The sequence below is a fragment of the Leptosomus discolor genome, chromosome 10, assembly GCF_034619465.1.
Source record: "Leptosomus discolor isolate bLepDis1 chromosome 10, bLepDis1.hap2, whole genome shotgun sequence".
Lineage (NCBI taxonomy): Eukaryota > Metazoa > Chordata > Aves > Leptosomiformes > Leptosomidae > Leptosomus > Leptosomus discolor.
Window position 1 is genome coordinate 21,589,007 of NC_141400.1, and position 17,791 is coordinate 21,606,797.

A 17,791-nucleotide genomic window follows, 5' to 3' on the forward strand; every position below is an offset into this window, starting at 1 on the left:
CAAATTCCTATTGTTTTCTTTCACACGCTGTGGAAAGTTAAAAGCACCTCTCAGCAGGAAGCTATCTCAAGAAAACCTATCTAAAATTAGACTCAACTCAGATTAATGGACCAAACAGAAAAATACCCTGCAAGCTAAAATTAGAGGTAATCTAATCAGTGTCTTGACAATGATTTGTAACCAGGGAATTCCCCCTCTCCTTCCCACCCACTCCTTCCACCAATGGCTTTGTCCATCTGATTTTGAAACACACTTTAGACCCTAAGCAGAGATTAAGCAGGAAGAGGCTGGAATCCGTCTGCACTCTGTGTACACAGACATGAACAGTGAATTTTCAGAGGAACTAAAACTCACCTTTCATTTCTTCTCAGGCCTCCCACACCCGTGGAGTCACTTATAAAAGACAAATGCCCCCAAACGCTGCTACAGCCATACAGACCTTTTTGGTGATTGACTAATCTCTGGGATATTCAAAAGCCCTTGTCTCTGCTAGGAGACTCGAGCAAGACTGAAAAACGTTTGTCACACAAGCACACCTCGCTCTTTCCTGAGCTGCTGCTGAGCAGACAGCATTGCCTGTATAAATGGGACACCCGTGGATGCACACACTGCCTGATGCTTGCTCGGCCCCACTGCGTACGCTAAGCCCTGCTGTGACTTGTGGGGAAAGCTCTTCAGTGCAGCAAGGCCGGTACTGTCCTTGGCATCTTACCTCCTCAGGTCTACTCAGGACGTGGCCCTCGGGGCCGGTTATTCCCATCTCCAACATCCTGGTTTGTTCCTAGGACGCCAAAAGGACAGAGGGATGTTACAAGACTGTGAAACCATCAACCACACAGAAAAGCAGATCCCTCCTGCATGAGCCCTTCCCTCGGGACTGCCACCACCCTGTGTCCTGTGGGATCGCCATGCACAGTGAGAGGCTGCTGCACTCTCAAGGGGTCTGAGAGAGAAAGAGGGAGGATGGGGAAACGGGAGGGCTTGGAGGGAGTGCGGTCACCGACCAAAACCTCTTTGATGATACAAGCACAATGTGGAGGAAAAAATGGTACAAAACTCCCCAGCTCCATGTACAGCACCTGATGTTTACAGTCCCTTTCCAAGGCCCTCCCTGGATCTCCTTACGAAAAGCAAGTAGTCCAAGTAGAAACTATTGAGAAAATGATCGTTAAAGCCAATAAAAAGGTTCTCCTCCCAAGGTTACTCCTGGTCCCCAGTGCTGTTATTTAATCATTTGGAAATCAGCAAGTCCTAAATCCTGCCCTGTATCAACTTCTATAGAAGGTGGTGGCGCAGCGTGCTGAGTCCTGTATTAACATTATCCCAAGTATTTTGCTGTTATAATTAAAGCTCATGGATAATTGTGTGTGTGTGTGCGCACCGCATGTGCTGGCCTGCCGATCTCCTGTCTGTACCCTAGAGATTTCTCTCATATTCCCACATTTCAAATGTCTCCCTTTGACAGAGGTCAAAGGAAACACGCAGGGGTCTTCATAGTCTGCCCTGACCAAGGCACTCGGGGATCCTTCTGACCCCCACACCTCTATCCACGTGCTGTCACTGCCTGTGGCAATGCATGTGTTTGCTCCCACCCAACATCTGCCCTTGACTTGCAGAAACCATGTGCAGTTGCACAACAGGCAACATTTCTCCAAGAGGCGTCGTGGGGCATGAAGCAGGTGCACCACAGCAGAAATAGTAAGCCTGTAAGCAAGCAGTTTTATGCACTTGTTCTTGTGTCTTCTAGAGTACTGAGCATATTATGGGCATCAAATAATGCCACCAATCTGCATCAGGACTGTGTAAGTCCAGCAATGATAACAGATGTGTTCACAGCCGTTGAGGAGCGTATCCACAGATAAGGCTGCACAGCAGGTAAGTGCTGGTGTTACCTCCTCTGACACCTTCTCCGTCACAGCGGAAGTGCCAAGCAAAGACTTGATTATACTCTTCTCACATGTTGCTCTTCACCCACCATGAAGCACTCTCCCACCACCTACAGCATGTCAGAGTCTGAAGTCTGGACCTCTGCTCACATCCTATTTCTGTTCAGGCCATGCATCACATCTCCTCCCCTGCAACCTCCTCTCCTATGTTGACCAAACTCTGGAGAAACACACATTCGCCAGGACCACTGAAAGTAAAATGAACTGAAATGGCAAATGGAGAGGACAAATCCTCTGCCTTCTTCCTGGGAACCACCACCAGCAGACGACCACAAGCATCACGACTCTGTGCTAACAACATGCAGAGCCCCACCCCAGCCTGCGATGTTTCAATCAGTCCTGACAGAGGGTGGCAATGCCCAGGGCAGTGAAGTGCTACCAACTAAGAGTTTTGAGGCATTTTGTGGTTAGGCTGGTGCTGGAGCAGAAAGAAATCTAGCCAATACAATTCCTCTGACCACTCTTTGTTTTCATGTGAAAGAGCCATCCAACTGTGCACCGCAGGCCTGGAAAGTCCAAAGAAAAACCGATTCTTGTAGTCTGAGAGGGTGTTCGAAGAATGACCTCTTAGCTCATACTCCTTCAACTCTCAAGAATAAGAGAGACAGGAAAAAACAAGTCGTTACAGAGCATAACTGAGCAACGTCTTCTCTATTGTAATGAAAATCAAAACATTTGGACTTTCTCTCGTCCAGCATCAATTACAACACAGCGGGCCAATACAGACTGCCCACTTGAACAGCAAACCACATCCCTCGTAACAATTCCCTTGCAAATCCAGAACCATTAGCCAGCTGCTTTCTTACAGCAGGGAGAAAATTCCTCTCTTGCCGTGGCACTTTTCAATACACTTTAACTCTCTTAGCTGATTATGTGCAAGGCAAAGGTCTCCGCCTCTCCACACTGAAAAAGAGCTGCGGTTGGAGTGAACATACCGTACTTGATGGCTCACTCTCTTCCATTTAGATAATAGCTAATTCCCCATTTCAGATCTGCTTATGCACCACCTATTCACAGCAGAAAATCTTGGCAACTTTTATATTGCTGCTGAGCAGAGAAGAGATCACCTTGCAAAAGGTATCCACGCAGCTTTAGAGTAATTTTGCTAATGCCCCACACCAAATCTGCCCAGATTAGATTTTCAGTCCCTGTGCACCAGAAGAGTCGTTACCTGTGCAATTATATCGCCATTTTCAGCATGAACTTGAGCTATGGCACCCAGCTCTGCCAGGCAGCTGAATATCTCATATAGCTAAAAGAGAGACAAGAAAACATGATTACTGACCAGACAGACTGCCCTGGACCCCACACGGCCCTGGACCTCGCACAGCCCTCCAGTCTGGTGCGGGTGCACCAGGACCAGCTCTGGCCGTGCCGGGCAGTGCTCTCCGAAGGCCGTGGCCGCCGGCGGATGCTCTTGGTGACCTCCACACCAGACCTCTGCCTCCACCCGCAGCGTGGGAGCCCGGCCAGCCCGCAGCTGGCACACCATGCCCGCAGCCCAGGGGAGCCCTCCAAAGGCAGTGAGGGCGGAGGAGCCGCTGGGGCCGGCCAGGTGCAGAGGGCCGCCTGCCGCCCCAGCGTCCCTGCGCCCAGCACGGCTGCCATCCCTCCACTGCCCCTCACATCAACACAGCCAGGGCGGCGAAGGGGGTCTCACCTCGGTGTTCGACATCTGGTATGAATCCTTGTAGGCCATGTACACCATGAAGGAGTTAACTCCTAGGAGCAGAGCAGAGAGGAGAGAGGGGTGAGCCAGGGGCTCTCCCTCCTGGAGGGTCCCACCAGCAGGCACTGACAGCGAGGATGGACGATGGCACGGTCACCCCGTGCCTCCTTGGGGAGGCCCGCGCACGGGGAGCGGCAGGCAGCAAACCTTTCTCCTGGACCATGGTGTGCAGCTCCTGCTGGACGCGGTCGCTCCAGCGGGGGATGTCCACGTGCAGTGCGTAGTCACAGCAGGCCTTCCCGTCGGCCCACTCCCGCCACCGCTCCAACGCCTCCACCAGGCTGGACTCAGGGTCTGGCACCACGTGGTCCACTGCAGAGGCACAGCGGGGGCAAAGGGTGGGCAAGGGCTCCCTGCCCAGGCCACCCCACCGCGGCCCCACATGCTGCCAGGCATCTCCGCGATCCCAGGCTCGTCTCCTCAGCAGCTTCAGGGCAGCTCCAAAGAGGTCCCCATCACCTCCATGATGTGCCTGGGCTCCTCCAAGTGTATTATTGGCAGGAAAGCACACAGAGCCTTTGCTTAATGGCCTTTGGCACCGGACCAGAGGCTTTTACCACCGGACCAGAGGCTTTTACCAGCTCCTGCTGAGAAATCAGCTGAAAGCTGAAGGGCCTTGTCATTCCTCACCCCCACTTCCAACCCATTAACACACAGCCTCCTCACGTGCTGCAATACTAATGCACCTTTTATTGCCCACCATGTGATCCCCATGCCCTGCCACAGTCCATTTCACACAACTTGGTTTTTTGGCCCAGGGGAAGCAGAACCTGGGTGGGGGGAGGACAAGAAACCCAGTCCTTTACTGGAAGGATCAACAGTTGCTCCTGCATCCCAAGAAACCCTGCAGTGCACGCTGCTGTGACCACTGCGCAGCAGAACCTGAACCTCAAACCAGTGCACAATCGTGGCCTTCTCCAGGGAAGGACCTCAGAATTCCCTTTCCTTTTCCATTAGCACTGTTTATTTCTGAGTAGTGCAGGATGACAGGACACTGCTCTGTTCCTCTGCTCAGAATCTTCTGAGCACCATGCTGCCCTATTTTTATTTAACAGGGGAAAAAAGTTATGCCATTGTTCCTTTTTGAGGGTCCCACGGGCACCAACGGCTGCAGACAATGAAGCACTGCAGAACATAGGCTCTGCAAGGGCAAGGGGTCCTATGCAAATCTCCTATCCCACCGCTTCATTACTAAGGATTCCAAATATTCATCCCAATCCTTACTCTCTAGACCGCATTGACAGAGATCACAGAAAAGATGAGCACTCTGTCATGGACTTTTAAATAAAGAAGACTGAGAAAAGTAAAGAGAAAAAGAAATAACTGGGCAATGTTCCAAGAGTGCTGGGTGCTGTCACGTACAGGACCTGCCTGCTGCACTCACTGATCATGGTGGTTCCACCAGCCAGGGCCGCTTTTGTTCCTTGGAAGAAATCATCCACAGCTGTCATCCCCTTGTATGGCATCTGCAGGCGAGTGTGGACATCAATTCCTCCAGGGATCACCATCTTCCCATTGGCTTCTATGGTTTTGACCCCTCCAGGGACAATCAGATTGTCTCCAATCTGCCTGATGAGATCATACCAACAGGGTGAGCCACATAGAAAGGAAAACCATAATCAACGAATAGTTCAGCTAGGAAGCAGCCAGGTCAAGTCCCCGGGCGGCAGAAACGCCCCACTCCTTCCCATTCCAGACCTGGGCTTGCAGGAGCCAGCTGAGTGAAACCACCTCACTCTGCAGCAAAATGCAGGACTGTCTGGCTCGCTTAAACCTATGATTTGCATAGTCCAGGGGTAGCTGCCATCTGTCCGACTGTTCTAGTGGTGTCTATGATGGCACCTGCTGTCTGGGGCAGGCACTGGGTTGGGGTAGCTGGTCTGATGGGCAGGCAGATCTCTGCAGTGTATGGTGAGAAGCTGCCTGGGACACTTCACACCCCACAGACTCACGAGTCAGGCTCCTGCAAGCATTTCCAGCGTAGCAGTCCTACCTGTTCACCCAGGGTGCACGCTCACAAAACCTGACACCAGCCCTGCTTCCAGTAAGCTGCGCCCCTAATCTCTCCTCTCCCCTGTCCTTCTGCCCACCTTAAGAAAGGCTCAAGTCTGAGGCTTACTTACAGAGAAAGATGATTTCCCACTGTAATGCCACAGCTGCTAGGCCAGCTCAGGGCTTGTCAGGGACTTGCAATGCTGCTCACAGCACACAGTCCCGAGGGGAAAGGGAAGCCTCCTGCCGGGGAGCTGGGGAGGAGCTCACAAAGCACACAGCACGGCTGGCTGCAGCATGGCCAGGTCTGCAGCACAGCCTGGAAGCGTTGGGCTCACTCTCTTCCCAAGGAGTGCAGCAGAGTCCTCCCCTCCCCAGGACCTCCCCTCTCACATTCGTTGTCTCCTTCACACCCCTGAAGGACATCTTTGCCAACAGCAGTGTCACACTGTAGTGAAGGCAGCTAAAATCTTAAGTACCTAAAAATATCTTCTGAAAACAGGAAACCTAAAAAGTTTCAGTACACATCCACTCATAACCTAAAATACCATCATAGTCCTCTGGAGTTTGTGTTGTTCTAGCACACAACAGTGTCCTCCCTAAATATACCCAGCCCTCCTGCAGGCCAGGTCACCTGAACCTTAGGACTCCCTTCACTCAGCCCCCCACCCCCTCAATCCCTTTATCTGTCCATATGTAGCACTCAGCTTTCAAATCTCTTCTTTCAGAAATCCTATTTTCATCAAGCCTTCCTGAGTCTTCCCTGATAAATCAAGATAAAAGACAAGTTGGTTTCAGTGTAAAACTTCTGATTTACTTGGCACACTGGGGAGGTAAATGAGGACCAAATTCCATTTTTGCATGTCATTCAACCTTAGTCACTTTGCATTTTTTTTTCCTTGGAATAACAAAAGTTCTGTGGACAGAACTGCTCGCTCCAGCATCCTCACAGCAATGAACCAGTAGCTCTTTCCACTGTTTTTATTGAGATGAATCCATCACCAGAGGATTTAAACTGCTTACTGTATTCTTACCAGAATTCACTTGTGAGAGCACTTCGTCTCCAAAGCAATGAAATTCTGTGACCTCCAGGCTGCAGATCGGGCTAAGTGATCTGCTCAAGGAAAGTCTGTGCCATAGCACGACCTGAAGCTGTCTCTGATCCCTGTCTGGGTACAAGTACTAGTCAATCACAAATGCTCTTGTCCACCAGCTAAAACGAGATCCATGAAAATACAGTCCCACTTCTTGAAGTATTTCTCTGCTGCCAGATTTTCAAAATACACCATCCTGGGAAGGCTGGATATTTTCCTCTTACCAATGCCTTACCAAAGCAAGCAATGCCTTTTGAAGTCTCTCTGCTATAAACCATCACGGTTCTTTCAATTCACCCAGCTTGGAGCTGGTCCCAACACGATACATTTGCCACATATGACCTGCAGCCTTTAAACAATGGAGCTATTACTGCACCTCTGAAAGATGCACGAAGAAGCTGGGGGGACCCAGAGGTTTGCCTGCAATTCCTGAAAATCTCACGGATGTAGATGACCTGCAGCACAGCACTGTCCTTATTAGTGCTAACAAATGGGATCTTGTGTGGGATCATTCGTGCTAATACTGTTAACACAGGGAAAAACAGGAGTCAAAGATAAGTCTTGTCCCTGGTGCAACTAGATACAGCTTTGCTGTGCCATGGACACTGCATCATGAAGTCACCAGCCCAACTGCAATTCAGTCACTGGAGTTACTGTGTAAACACGTCAGGCAATCACGTATGGGCTCACACACACTGCAGAGAGCTGAGCCTCTAACCAGAGTGGGCTATCAAGTTTTACTGGCCGGCAAGTTGGGGACAGACCACATCCACAAAAAGCCATTAACCATCCAACCTGAAGCTGATTTAAGGGGAGAGGGCGATAATAGAAGTCCCAAGACTTACTTTATGAGGCCATCCTCCATGTAAATGTCAGCATAGAATGACTGGTCATCGTTGACTATTCTCCCTCCTTTAATAAGGAGACGATCACTCTGCGAAGGGAAGAAGGAGGCAGCTGTCAGTAGCAGGCAACACACGGGCTTCTTGGGGCCAGCACAGCGCCCTTCTTGGGTGCTCTCCTACAGCATCAGACTGCTCACCCCAACACCCAATACTGCAGAAAGTTCGCATCTGTAGCGACACTTGAAACAACAGGACAAGAGCAAGGATTGAAAAGTCATACTTGCAGGGCTGTTTCTGAACAGAACAGGTGCTGCTAGAAACACCACCGAAGCGGAGTGAGTACAAAGGAAAGTCACTGAGGACGCAACAAAGATGCCTCCATAAAATGTACGGGGAGAAATCAAAAGCTTCCTACACCAGGTCATTATGCACATAAATCTGCAGGCAGCGTAAGCCATGCAGCAGTATTTAGAGCAAGATTGTTACTAAGGGCGTGTCCTTAAATCTCATCCAAATACCATGCAAAGTAAGTTGCATTAAAAGAGACAATTTATATCTCTCTCATCTGTTATCACCTTGCAAAGACCACCAACAGGACAGGCAGCCCTGAAGACGATGCATCTGATGCTGGAATCTGTCCCCCGCCAAGGCTCGAGGTAGTCCTTTCGAGGCATTTCACAACGTCACAGGTCTACACAAGACCCAGGAGGCACTGAACTATGTTCCCATCTCATCATTTACCACCTAAGTGGCCATCAGCCTTCTCCGAAGGAGCGCAGCTGGACAGTGAGGAGCACCCAGACCAGAACTGCTCTTATGCTCTTCTAGCATTCATGCTTTTGGACCTGTGCAACCCAGCACACACCGATGGGAGAGAACGGGCACTGTCCGGTGGGGAACAGACCCTGTCCTGAGGATCTGGGCAGACTGAGGTCCTGCTCTTCTACCTCCACCTCCACAAGTCTGCACACCAGCTGCAGGCAGTACAGGGGCACACAGCCTGACCTCACACACGGCTACTGTGTATTTGGGTGGCATAAGCTGATTGTGCTGCTGCAAAGAATATGCCGTCTTCCTGACTGCTTAAAATGCCTCCAACAGCCCTCCAGCTCTTGAGCTCCCCTTACTTTCCTCTCTGCCCCCCCCCCCCCCCCCAGTGCCCACAGCCCAGGTTTTGGCATGTGAGTACACCCTCCTTCCACAGTCTGAGCCTGGACCACGGCTAACTGGAGCCTTCATCAGGGCTCACACGCCAGCCTCACTCTGTGAAGCTCTTACACAATTAATTCCTCTGCAGGGAGCTGGGTTTGTTCTTCATCCACCGCCCCTGGGGTGATTTCTGGAAGTATCACCCCAGCGGTGGTAATTTGCAGCTTCCTCCCTGGCAACAGAAGGATGCAAGAGAATCCCTCCGCGTCCCTGCGGCTTGCAGCAGCCAAAGCCCTGAGACTCGTGTGCATTTTTACAGCAATCTCATCCACACACAGTCGAGACAAAGAAACTGGGTGGGGAAGGATCAGAACGCGGCGCATTCAGCCCCGACTGCAGCTCGGCGCTGGCGCAGGGGGAAGAGCCACGGTCTCTCCACGCTTCCCAGGCAAGGGCCTTCCCACGGCTGTACTGATGACCAGCAACCCGAGTCCCAGCAATGGGGATTTACCTTCCCCGCTCAGCTCAGCTGAACGCTGACCAGGAGCCTCGCCTCCCGCCAGGAAAAGTGCAGGGCCGAGCTGTTCCTGTCCCACCCACCGTCCTCCCCGGCAAGCAGACCTGGCCTCAGCTCCCCTTCTCCCCTGACCTAAGGTAACACATGGGCACAGAGCTCTGGCAGACCTTGCAGTCTAAGGGGTGTCTGGAAGCAAGGGCACGCTGCTGGTCACAGACCTCCCCGCACAGCTCCTCTGGACAGGTAGCTTTCACCGATCACAACCCGCACACAAAGATACCAGCCTTGACTAGCCACCTGGGGGACCACTGCCACCCGTCACTTGCAGCTCCCTTCCTCAGGTACAGCCAAGGCAGGAGGACACCCGGGTGTGTGCCAGCCCAGGAGTCCCGGGTCCTCCGGCCAGCTCTCAGCCTGCGCTGCGTCTCTCCCCGATGGGCACACGCCAGGCGATGCTCAGCTTCGGGGTCGAGGGCCCTGAGCACAAGCGAATGCCGCCCACGAGCCACTGATTCTCCTCCTCCCCCAGCACATGGTCCCTCTTTTGTGTCTGTCCAGTTGGTGTCTCACTAACAATACTGCAATTTTAAGTTCAGAAACCCCCAAAAGAGTGAAAGGTGACCACAGCCAGTTGCTTGTAGCCTGTCAGTCACAGGGGGCAAGCAGCTGAGCTGTGGCTCCCATGGATGCAAATGATGAGTATTTAATAACAGTACAATAAGTGTAGACAGAAACCATCAAGTAACAGTATCAGGCATTAGCTATGGAAGAATCAGGGCCACAGTCAGAAACTCAGGGAAGATGACTCTTGTTTGGTATTTCAGTCAACTGTACAGTTTCTCCCACATAACCAGTCCCCTACGCCCTGGCAAATCCTCCTTGGCTTTACCCAGCCTACATGATGAGAAAAAAAGAGTCTACCCACGCAGATCCAATAACATGACTGTGCCTCCTTTTTTTTTGTCTCACCCATACCCTTTAAAACTCCCCAAGTTGCTTTCCCAAAGGCCCTGGTGTTCGTTCTCACTAGAGTGTGTGAGCACCAGCAAATACTGATGCAGCCCTGCCTCTCCCTGTGCATCGGACAAGGGAAAGCAAAGGGAGACAAGCACAGGCGGCATGGGGGTAGGAGACTGCAGCGCTTGACAATTACTGAATAAACTGTTAATATGAACTCAGAAAATACGCCTGCCCACAACCACAAATGGTCACCCTGTGGCAGATGTGAAGGGCTGCTCAGTGCTAACTCTGTTAGTACACAAAACTGTGAGGTCCACAATGGAGCACGAACAAGGCGTTCATTCAGGGGATCAGGCGCTGCCTTGGGGCCTGCCCCGAGCCCGGCTGCCAGACACCCCACACCCGCAGGGGAGAGAAGGGCTGTGTTGGTGCCTACCCACCAACTACGTGGTGAAAATACAATAAAGTAAAACAAGTAAAATCCAAATGACACCACACCTACAGGCTCTGTCATTGTTCAGGAGTGCACCCAGATGTCAAGAGGCAGGGGAACAAGGAAGGAAGAGAATGAAGCAGTTATGAGGAAACAAGTCTGACTTAATAGACAGGCTTCTGCAGCACACGCTGCCAGAGCAGCCTCAGATTACAATAAATGCACTGTTTCCCCTGCCAGGGCTCATTTGTGCGTCTCCACACCCACCACGTCTCCCCGCCAGCCAGTGTCAGGCTCTATCATCAGCCATTGTCAGCAGAGGGAAAAACCCTCCTGTACCAGCAGCGGCGGAGGCACCGCAGGGAGCACCTTTCCCCCGGCCCAGCAGAAGCACTGCGGGACTGGGCGAGCGTGCCCAGGGCCCGAACCCCGGCTGCCTCCCTGCCCGGCTCAGCCCTGGCTGCAAGCGGGCACCAGCCCCGTGCAAAGGGCCTGGCACACCACAGCAGCAGAGCGAGTGAAAGGTGCCATGCGGACCGTGGCTGCACAAGTGAAAGGTGCCACATGGACCGCGGCTGCACAAGTGAAAGGTGCCACGCGGACCGCAGCTGCAGGCAGCTCTGCCTGACCGCTGGCACAGACCTGTGGGGCTCACTGGCCTCAACTCCTCCATTGACTGTGTCTCAACAAGTCCCCACGCAGCCAGCGAGAGCCCATTTGTCACCAGTGTGGTACCTTTCGAGAGCACCCGTTTCTGCGGGCACAGGTGCTGCCCCACAAGGCCAAGCCTGGAAGCATCCTCCCACAACAGCTCTGCCAAAACCTGGCAGAATCACCACTGGCCCCAACACCCCTGCCCTCCTGGGAAGCTCTTTTCCTGAACACTCCCTGTCTTTCTGCCTCTTGGCATTTGGGATCAAGCTTACAAAACCATTACCCATTCCCTCACATCCATGCTCTGCTCCTGATGCTCTTAAGCATCATCTGGTCATTTGAGATCCCAAAATATTAGGGAGTCTCTTAACATTTCCCAGTGTGATGCTGCAGAAGGAATGGGAGGCAGCAGCTTCCAGAAGGCTGCTGAATCCAGCAGAGAATAGGGCTCACCTTGTTTACAAAGCACAGGGGCATAATTAGGGTAGCATGGAAGCAGGTGTATGGCTTTACCGCTCCTTCCCTTGTAAAAGAAGAGACACTAATTGCAATGGTGTTTCATCAGTAGCTGGATGTGTCTCCCTTACTAATGTACCATGGTAAAAACCCTGGCTGGAATCACAGGGACGGACAGACAGCTGCCTGCTACACCCAGTGACTCCCCACGGTCTGTGGGCCTGGGAAGAAATGCCATACTAATACCTGCCTGTTTACCAAAATCTGTCTAGTCAGCAACTGAGTCTTTTCTCCCCACCTGCACCTGATACAACACACTAGCCATCCCCATGCAGACCTCATTGTTTTTATTGGTGCCAGAGACATCACAGAGATGGTGCTCGTGGGCTGTGATGGGGTGGCTGAATGGGATGGGCATGGCTCACACCAAGAAAAAAATATGGGAACTCCAGTCTACATGGGATAGGAAAGGTTTTTGTGACCAAAGACAAAGATTGGTGGATTTTGATTCAACCAACAGCTCTGCTAACAGTGAAACCAGGGCAAGGTATTTCACCGCTTCGTCTTCCACCTCTCTTTCTTCAGGGATAGGAAAACATACTGTGGACAGCAGGAGGGGAAGCACTTTGATTGTATCTCCAAACAACCAAAGCAAAGGAACGAATAAAAAGTCTCTCCACAGACACACAAGGTTTGAAATTACTGTTCTGCTGAGGTGGGCATCCCAGCATCAGCACACACCTGGAAAGCAATACCATGTTTACTGGTCTCTGATGCACTGTGCACAACCTACGGCACAGAGAGCAACACTTCCATACCAAGCCGATGAAGCAATCACTGAGAAAGCCAAAGCACTCAGTTAACCTCCCCTCCCCGTGTGCTCTCCACACTGCAACCAACAGATATGCCTGTACTTCCCAATCTGCCTTCAATGGCTCCGGTCTCGCCTGTCAGGGCTTTTGACTAGGCTTTTACGACTCAGGTTGTGAATAATTCCCACAGCAATTCATCTCGCACAAACACGTGCACCACTCACTTCATGCTCTGGGCTTCTCCACTAAAATGGCTGTCCTAGAAAAGACCAGAAATTGCTGCAAACAGATACAACAGGCAAATTGGTTTTTCAGATGTTACTCTCAGAAACCAGCTACAAATTCCAACTGCAGCACTGTTTAAGAGAGGAACCAGGAGGGAGTGTTTATGCACCTCCAGAATCACACTGGATAGTTTGAACAATAGCTGTCAGGAAGCAAAATTACTCAATTTTCCAATACATCCTTCACAGACCCAAACCTGCCTATTGCTCAGGCAACAGAAGCGAGGAAGGCACCGCTCCCTTCATTCGTGGGCCCAGTCATTGCTTCAGTGCTATGAGCTTTGAGATCCATAGGTGAGTTACCTGCCAGCACAAGGTGGCTCCTGTAATTCTCTGCATACTGTCATACCCCAGACCTCCCCCCAACGGTGATGCTTTAGATGTTTCAAAGGTCTGAAATATCTTACATCCTAACGGCACAACAACACGGTCATCATGTGTCCCGACATGCAAGAACAGATTCTGGGACGGAAATTGAGGAAGGAGGAATAAACAACTAGAACAATGCCGGGGGGGGGGGAAGCACAATCTGCAGAAAAGGACAGAAGAGGCTTTGTTCTAGGGGAGACACCGTAGCTGAGATTTTCTCTCCGCCATTCCATTAAAACAGAGAAGACCACCCAACATCTGACTTCACGTCATTGCTTCCCTTGGGCCTCAAAGCATGGCTCAGGACATACAGGTCATTTGACCAGAATTCCAGAGCAATCTCATCCACCCCAACCAGGACACGATAATGCTGCAGAACAGGGCAAGTGAGTCCCGGAGGGCTGTCACCAAGCTGCAAAAGTCAGAGGAGAGAGCTACCTGTAATGCCAGCTACACAGACACTGCTCACCCACAGCATTTTCAGCTTCAGCAGGCTGAAGAAAGGCTTTAATAGGGAGAAATAAAGCAACTTGTGAGATTCTGTTACCACTGAGGTGAGAAAGTTCCTACCAGATCGCAGAGATGCAGGAACAAGCCCTGCGCATCAGCAAAGCATATCATAAGGGTCCTGGTAGAAAAAGCTCCAGAGAATGGGAGAAATCCTACCTGCAACAGTAATGTTGTGGCCACCATGGTGGTGTATGGATACAGAAAAGGGAAGATGTGTAAAGTGGTAATATTGCTTATTAAAGCAACTGAATCTGGGCTGATGAAGGAATTTCTCTTTACAGTGGTAATAATCTCTACGCTCATTGGGGAGCACTTTGTTCACATCTGTACATCAAAAAGAATAATGAAACTCAAGTGCTCTGTTTTTCCTTCTTCTGCAAGGGGCCAAGGCTGTTCTCAGGAGAAAAAGCAAGAGCTATACGAAGCCAGCAATACGCCGTCAGCAAGATGAAAGCCCTGAGCGCTTTCCCAGCAGAAAGCCCCCCGCAGCCTCCTCCCGGGCGGGCCCGGGGAGCACAGCTGCCCCCGGCAGAGGAAGGCAGAGCAGCAGAGCCCGGAGAGGGGCCGGCGCAGAGAGGCATCGCCGGGACCCCGGGCAGGGGGGCTCGCCGCCCCCTCACGGCAAACGGGCCGGGACGGGGCGGTCCCTGCGCCCGCCGCGGGCACCGCTGCACCTGACGCGGCAGAACGGAGAACTGCTCGGGGTGCAGCGGGGGGCGCCGGGAACGCCCTGCGGGCCACCGGGGCGTCTGCCGGACCGCACCCCCCGCCCGCAGCGCCCCGCGACAGCGGGAACCCGCGCCGGAGCCGCCGGCCCGGCCCCGCCGCGCACCGGCCACGAGCAGGCGGGACGGCAGCGGCAGCCCCTGGCCCCGCTCGATGGGCTCGCCAGGCCCGTCTGCGCCCGGGCCGGTCACCGCCCGGCTCTGCGGGAGGCTGCCCGGTCGCTCCAGGCGCGGACGCGGGCAGCGCCCGGGGAAGCGGCTGCTGCCACAGACGCTCCGGGCAGCGCTGAGCCCGGCGGGGCACGGCTCTGCCCAGCCCGGGCTCTCCCCGGGGCCGGGACACCTGCGCGGGCGGCGCCGCGGCTCTTTGTCTGCGCGCCACCGCCCCGGCCCGGCCCTCAGCGCCGTGCACCTGCCCGCGCTCCCCGGCCGCCCTGGGTCCCGGCGGCGCCGCCCCGCCCCGCCCGCGACACCCACCGTGATGCGCGGAATGTTCTTCTTGCCCTGGTACGACATGGCGCCGCCCGCCGCCGCCTGCGCTGCCCTCCGCGCCGGCTCCGCACAAAGGCGAACCCACACCCGCCGCCCGCCGTGCCAGCCGCCACCGGGGACGGCCGCCTGCCCCGCCTCGCCCCGCCCCCAGCGCCGCCCGCGGCCGCCAGAGGGCGTCCCGTCACCGGCCACCGCCCCCCGCGCCCCGGGTACCGGGTAGGGGGCTCCGGGCACCGCGCCCCGCGCCGGGCTCGCCAACCTCCGCACCGAATGTCGCACACCCGACGTCGCCACTACGCAGCCGGCCCCGGGCCGAGCCCCGCCGCCGCAGAAGCCCCGGGCTTGGAGTGGCTGCGGAGGGGCCGCGCAGCGGGGCCGTGCGGGGCCAGCCCTGGGCCCGGCCTGCAGAGAGAGCCACCGGGGGGGGGCAGGCCCCAAACAGGGCTCCTCGACAGCTGAGACCTTGCCATGTGAGAATCGCGAGGAAAACCAGGAGAGATTCCTCAAAGAACGGATATTTTGGTACTGGTGCATACAGATCACCTTAGACTTTCTTTCACAAGCACAAGAATTGGAAACGTTTGAAAAATAATAAAATAAACTACACATCTGACTCCGGGAATCCTGTGACCTATATAAAGACTATAAAGTGTCGGCAGCACTAAGGAATTCTGTGTTTCCTCGGCTGTGATCCGGGTAGGAAGGCTGAAGCTGTGGCACTGGTGACAGTATTCAGCGTGCGGAGGGACAGAGGATGCTGGGCCCGGGACCCCCCCGGACAGCCAGGGCTGGGCCCGCTGGAGCTGTGCTGCCATGGGAAGAGCTTGCCTGCCCACTCCTGTCTCACGCCTCCCACGATGCCGCCATGCAGAGCCACGGCCGGGCCGGCATCCCGCCTTCCCCCCAGCCCAGCTGCGACTCCCGTCCCGTGCGGAGCTCTGATGGCCGCACCAAGATCCTCCTGCAGGCCCTGTGCCAGCAGCAGCTAACGGTGTGTCCTCCACCACCCAGATCCAACGGCCGCACCTGGCCCAGGCACTGCTGTGAACGCGGTTTCTGGCTCCCGCTAGAGCCACAAGCTGTCTGAACCGGATGACCAGCACCTAACCCTCCCTTCAGTTTGCTTTCCAGACTGGCACCTAACTACGGTTTGCAATGGCTGAGGGGTCCAAAGAGCGCTCTGCTCACCAGCGCGAGCACGAGCAAACCCTCTTCACAGCCCAAGCCCTGGCGCTACAGCCAGCTCTGACTGCTACAGAGCTCTGGGGAAGCGGGCGATGGCAGCGTGGACTGTCTGGAGCGCGTGCTCTGCTGCCGGGTTCAGCAGAGGGTCACACTCAATCGTGTTAATTACAAGTTCTCCTTGCTGAAGGGTTTCAGTATGTAGATTGGTATGGCAACCCTCCCTCACCACAGGCTTTGATGTCTCCACTGGCTCAGTAACCCAGCCTAAAGCTTTTATTACTCACCAAGTTTTTTATTCTGTGTGTGCTTCCACTGAAGCTCTTCGAAAGTTTTACTGGGTACGTATTTATTCTAAACCCAAGAAGCTTTCACCACTTTAAGTGAAAGTCAGCAGCTTCTCAATAACCTGCTTATTACTGCCAGGACTTACGAGGCCATCTACAAAACCGCATGGGCTGCTTGGCCAGGCAGGACCACTGCCTCCTGCCTCCCTTCCCCCAGCTCCCGTGCTGCTGCCTGTGAGCGGGTGCACCCCAGCAGTCAGCAAGAGATGGGCTGAAAGCCTCCCCCTGCCCTGTGGATCCACAGGCATGTCTGCAACCACCAGGAAGGGAACGGGGGAGCAGCGCTGTGCCAGAGCCTCTGCAGCTGAGGAGCACGTGAGGAGAAGATAAGGTACCAGACCGTACTGTTCTTGCCACGATGGTACAATGCTTCAAGAACAGGTCCTGGTCTCTGCTGAAATTAGACTGGCTGGGGACGGACATGAGAAAGACCTTTGATGGCTATCGCCAAACCTCCTGAAGTTTTACGCACCCCATTTTGCAGAAAGTTTGAGAGTGTCCCTATGCTGGGTGGTACCATGTTGCTTTGTCTGGAGTAGCAGTTAAGTAGTTAATAATAGATAAATGACTATGTAGACAGATGCTGCTGACTTGAGCACTTGGACAGTTCCAAGAGCCAAGCTTGCATCAGCCCCCTGGATGCTGGCCAACCACAGTGACTTCACACCCTCCTTTTGAAAAGATGTGCTTTCCTCCTGGTTGCTATGTGACACTCACACAAATACACAGTAAAACATGCTGCCCTGGGCCCAAAACATTCAAAATGGAAAAAGATTTTTTTTTTCCATAGGACCTCTTCCAGGTGCAGTCAGCAAGGTGTTACTCGCATGCTTTGAAACATCCACAGGAAGCATGGTCAATTGGAAAGTTATTTAAAAATGGCAATACTCTTACAGCTCATAACCTCCTCAGAAACAAGGAGAACATGGCGCTAGGGGTTTGTGGATAGCCACAATGGGGACCAGGAGCACGGCGAGGAACACCAGTGGTGTGAACACGGAGCAGAAGGCACGCGCTGCTGCAAGGACTTTGTCACCAAAACCAACCCAGCTCTGACTGTGGTCTGTCAGTGCTCAGCAGGCAGGCTTGACCTGTCTACAAAGACCAGGATGCTGCTGACCCAGCTCTCGTGCAAAGGATGACAGCAGACCCCACCAGCCCTACACGTCTGTGATCAACGGCTCTTACAGACAGGCACAACCAAGGTACAGTGAATATTGCCAGTCATGGAATAATCAGGACTCAAATGTCATAATGTTCAGCAGACCTGTCAGGACAGCCCATCCCCACACATG

The 17,791-nt window shown here is 53.5% G+C and overlaps 1 protein-coding gene across 3 annotated transcripts in view; it reads right to left on the reverse strand.

Moving 5' to 3' along the window:
- DPYSL3 (dihydropyrimidinase like 3) overlaps positions 1 to 17,791 on the reverse strand; it is a 39,933-nt gene that overhangs the window by 9,697 nt on the left and 12,445 nt on the right. The window contains exons 1-7 of one of the 3 annotated variants that reach the window (XM_086471152.1): positions 14,953 to 14,991; positions 7,607 to 7,695; positions 5,060 to 5,244; positions 3,823 to 3,987; positions 3,607 to 3,668; positions 3,118 to 3,198; positions 713 to 781 (exon numbers count right to left, since the gene is read on the reverse strand). In XM_086471152.1, the coding sequence (XP_086327278.1) occupies positions 713 to 781; positions 3,118 to 3,198; positions 3,607 to 3,668; positions 3,823 to 3,987; positions 5,060 to 5,244; positions 7,607 to 7,695; positions 14,953 to 14,991 (690 nt within the window). Of the gene's footprint in view, positions 1 to 712; positions 782 to 3,117; positions 3,199 to 3,606; positions 3,669 to 3,822; positions 3,988 to 5,059; positions 5,245 to 7,606; positions 7,696 to 14,952; positions 14,992 to 17,791 lie in introns of those variants that run through there. The other 2 variants (XM_086471151.1, XM_086471153.1) reach the window with 2 other exon arrangements.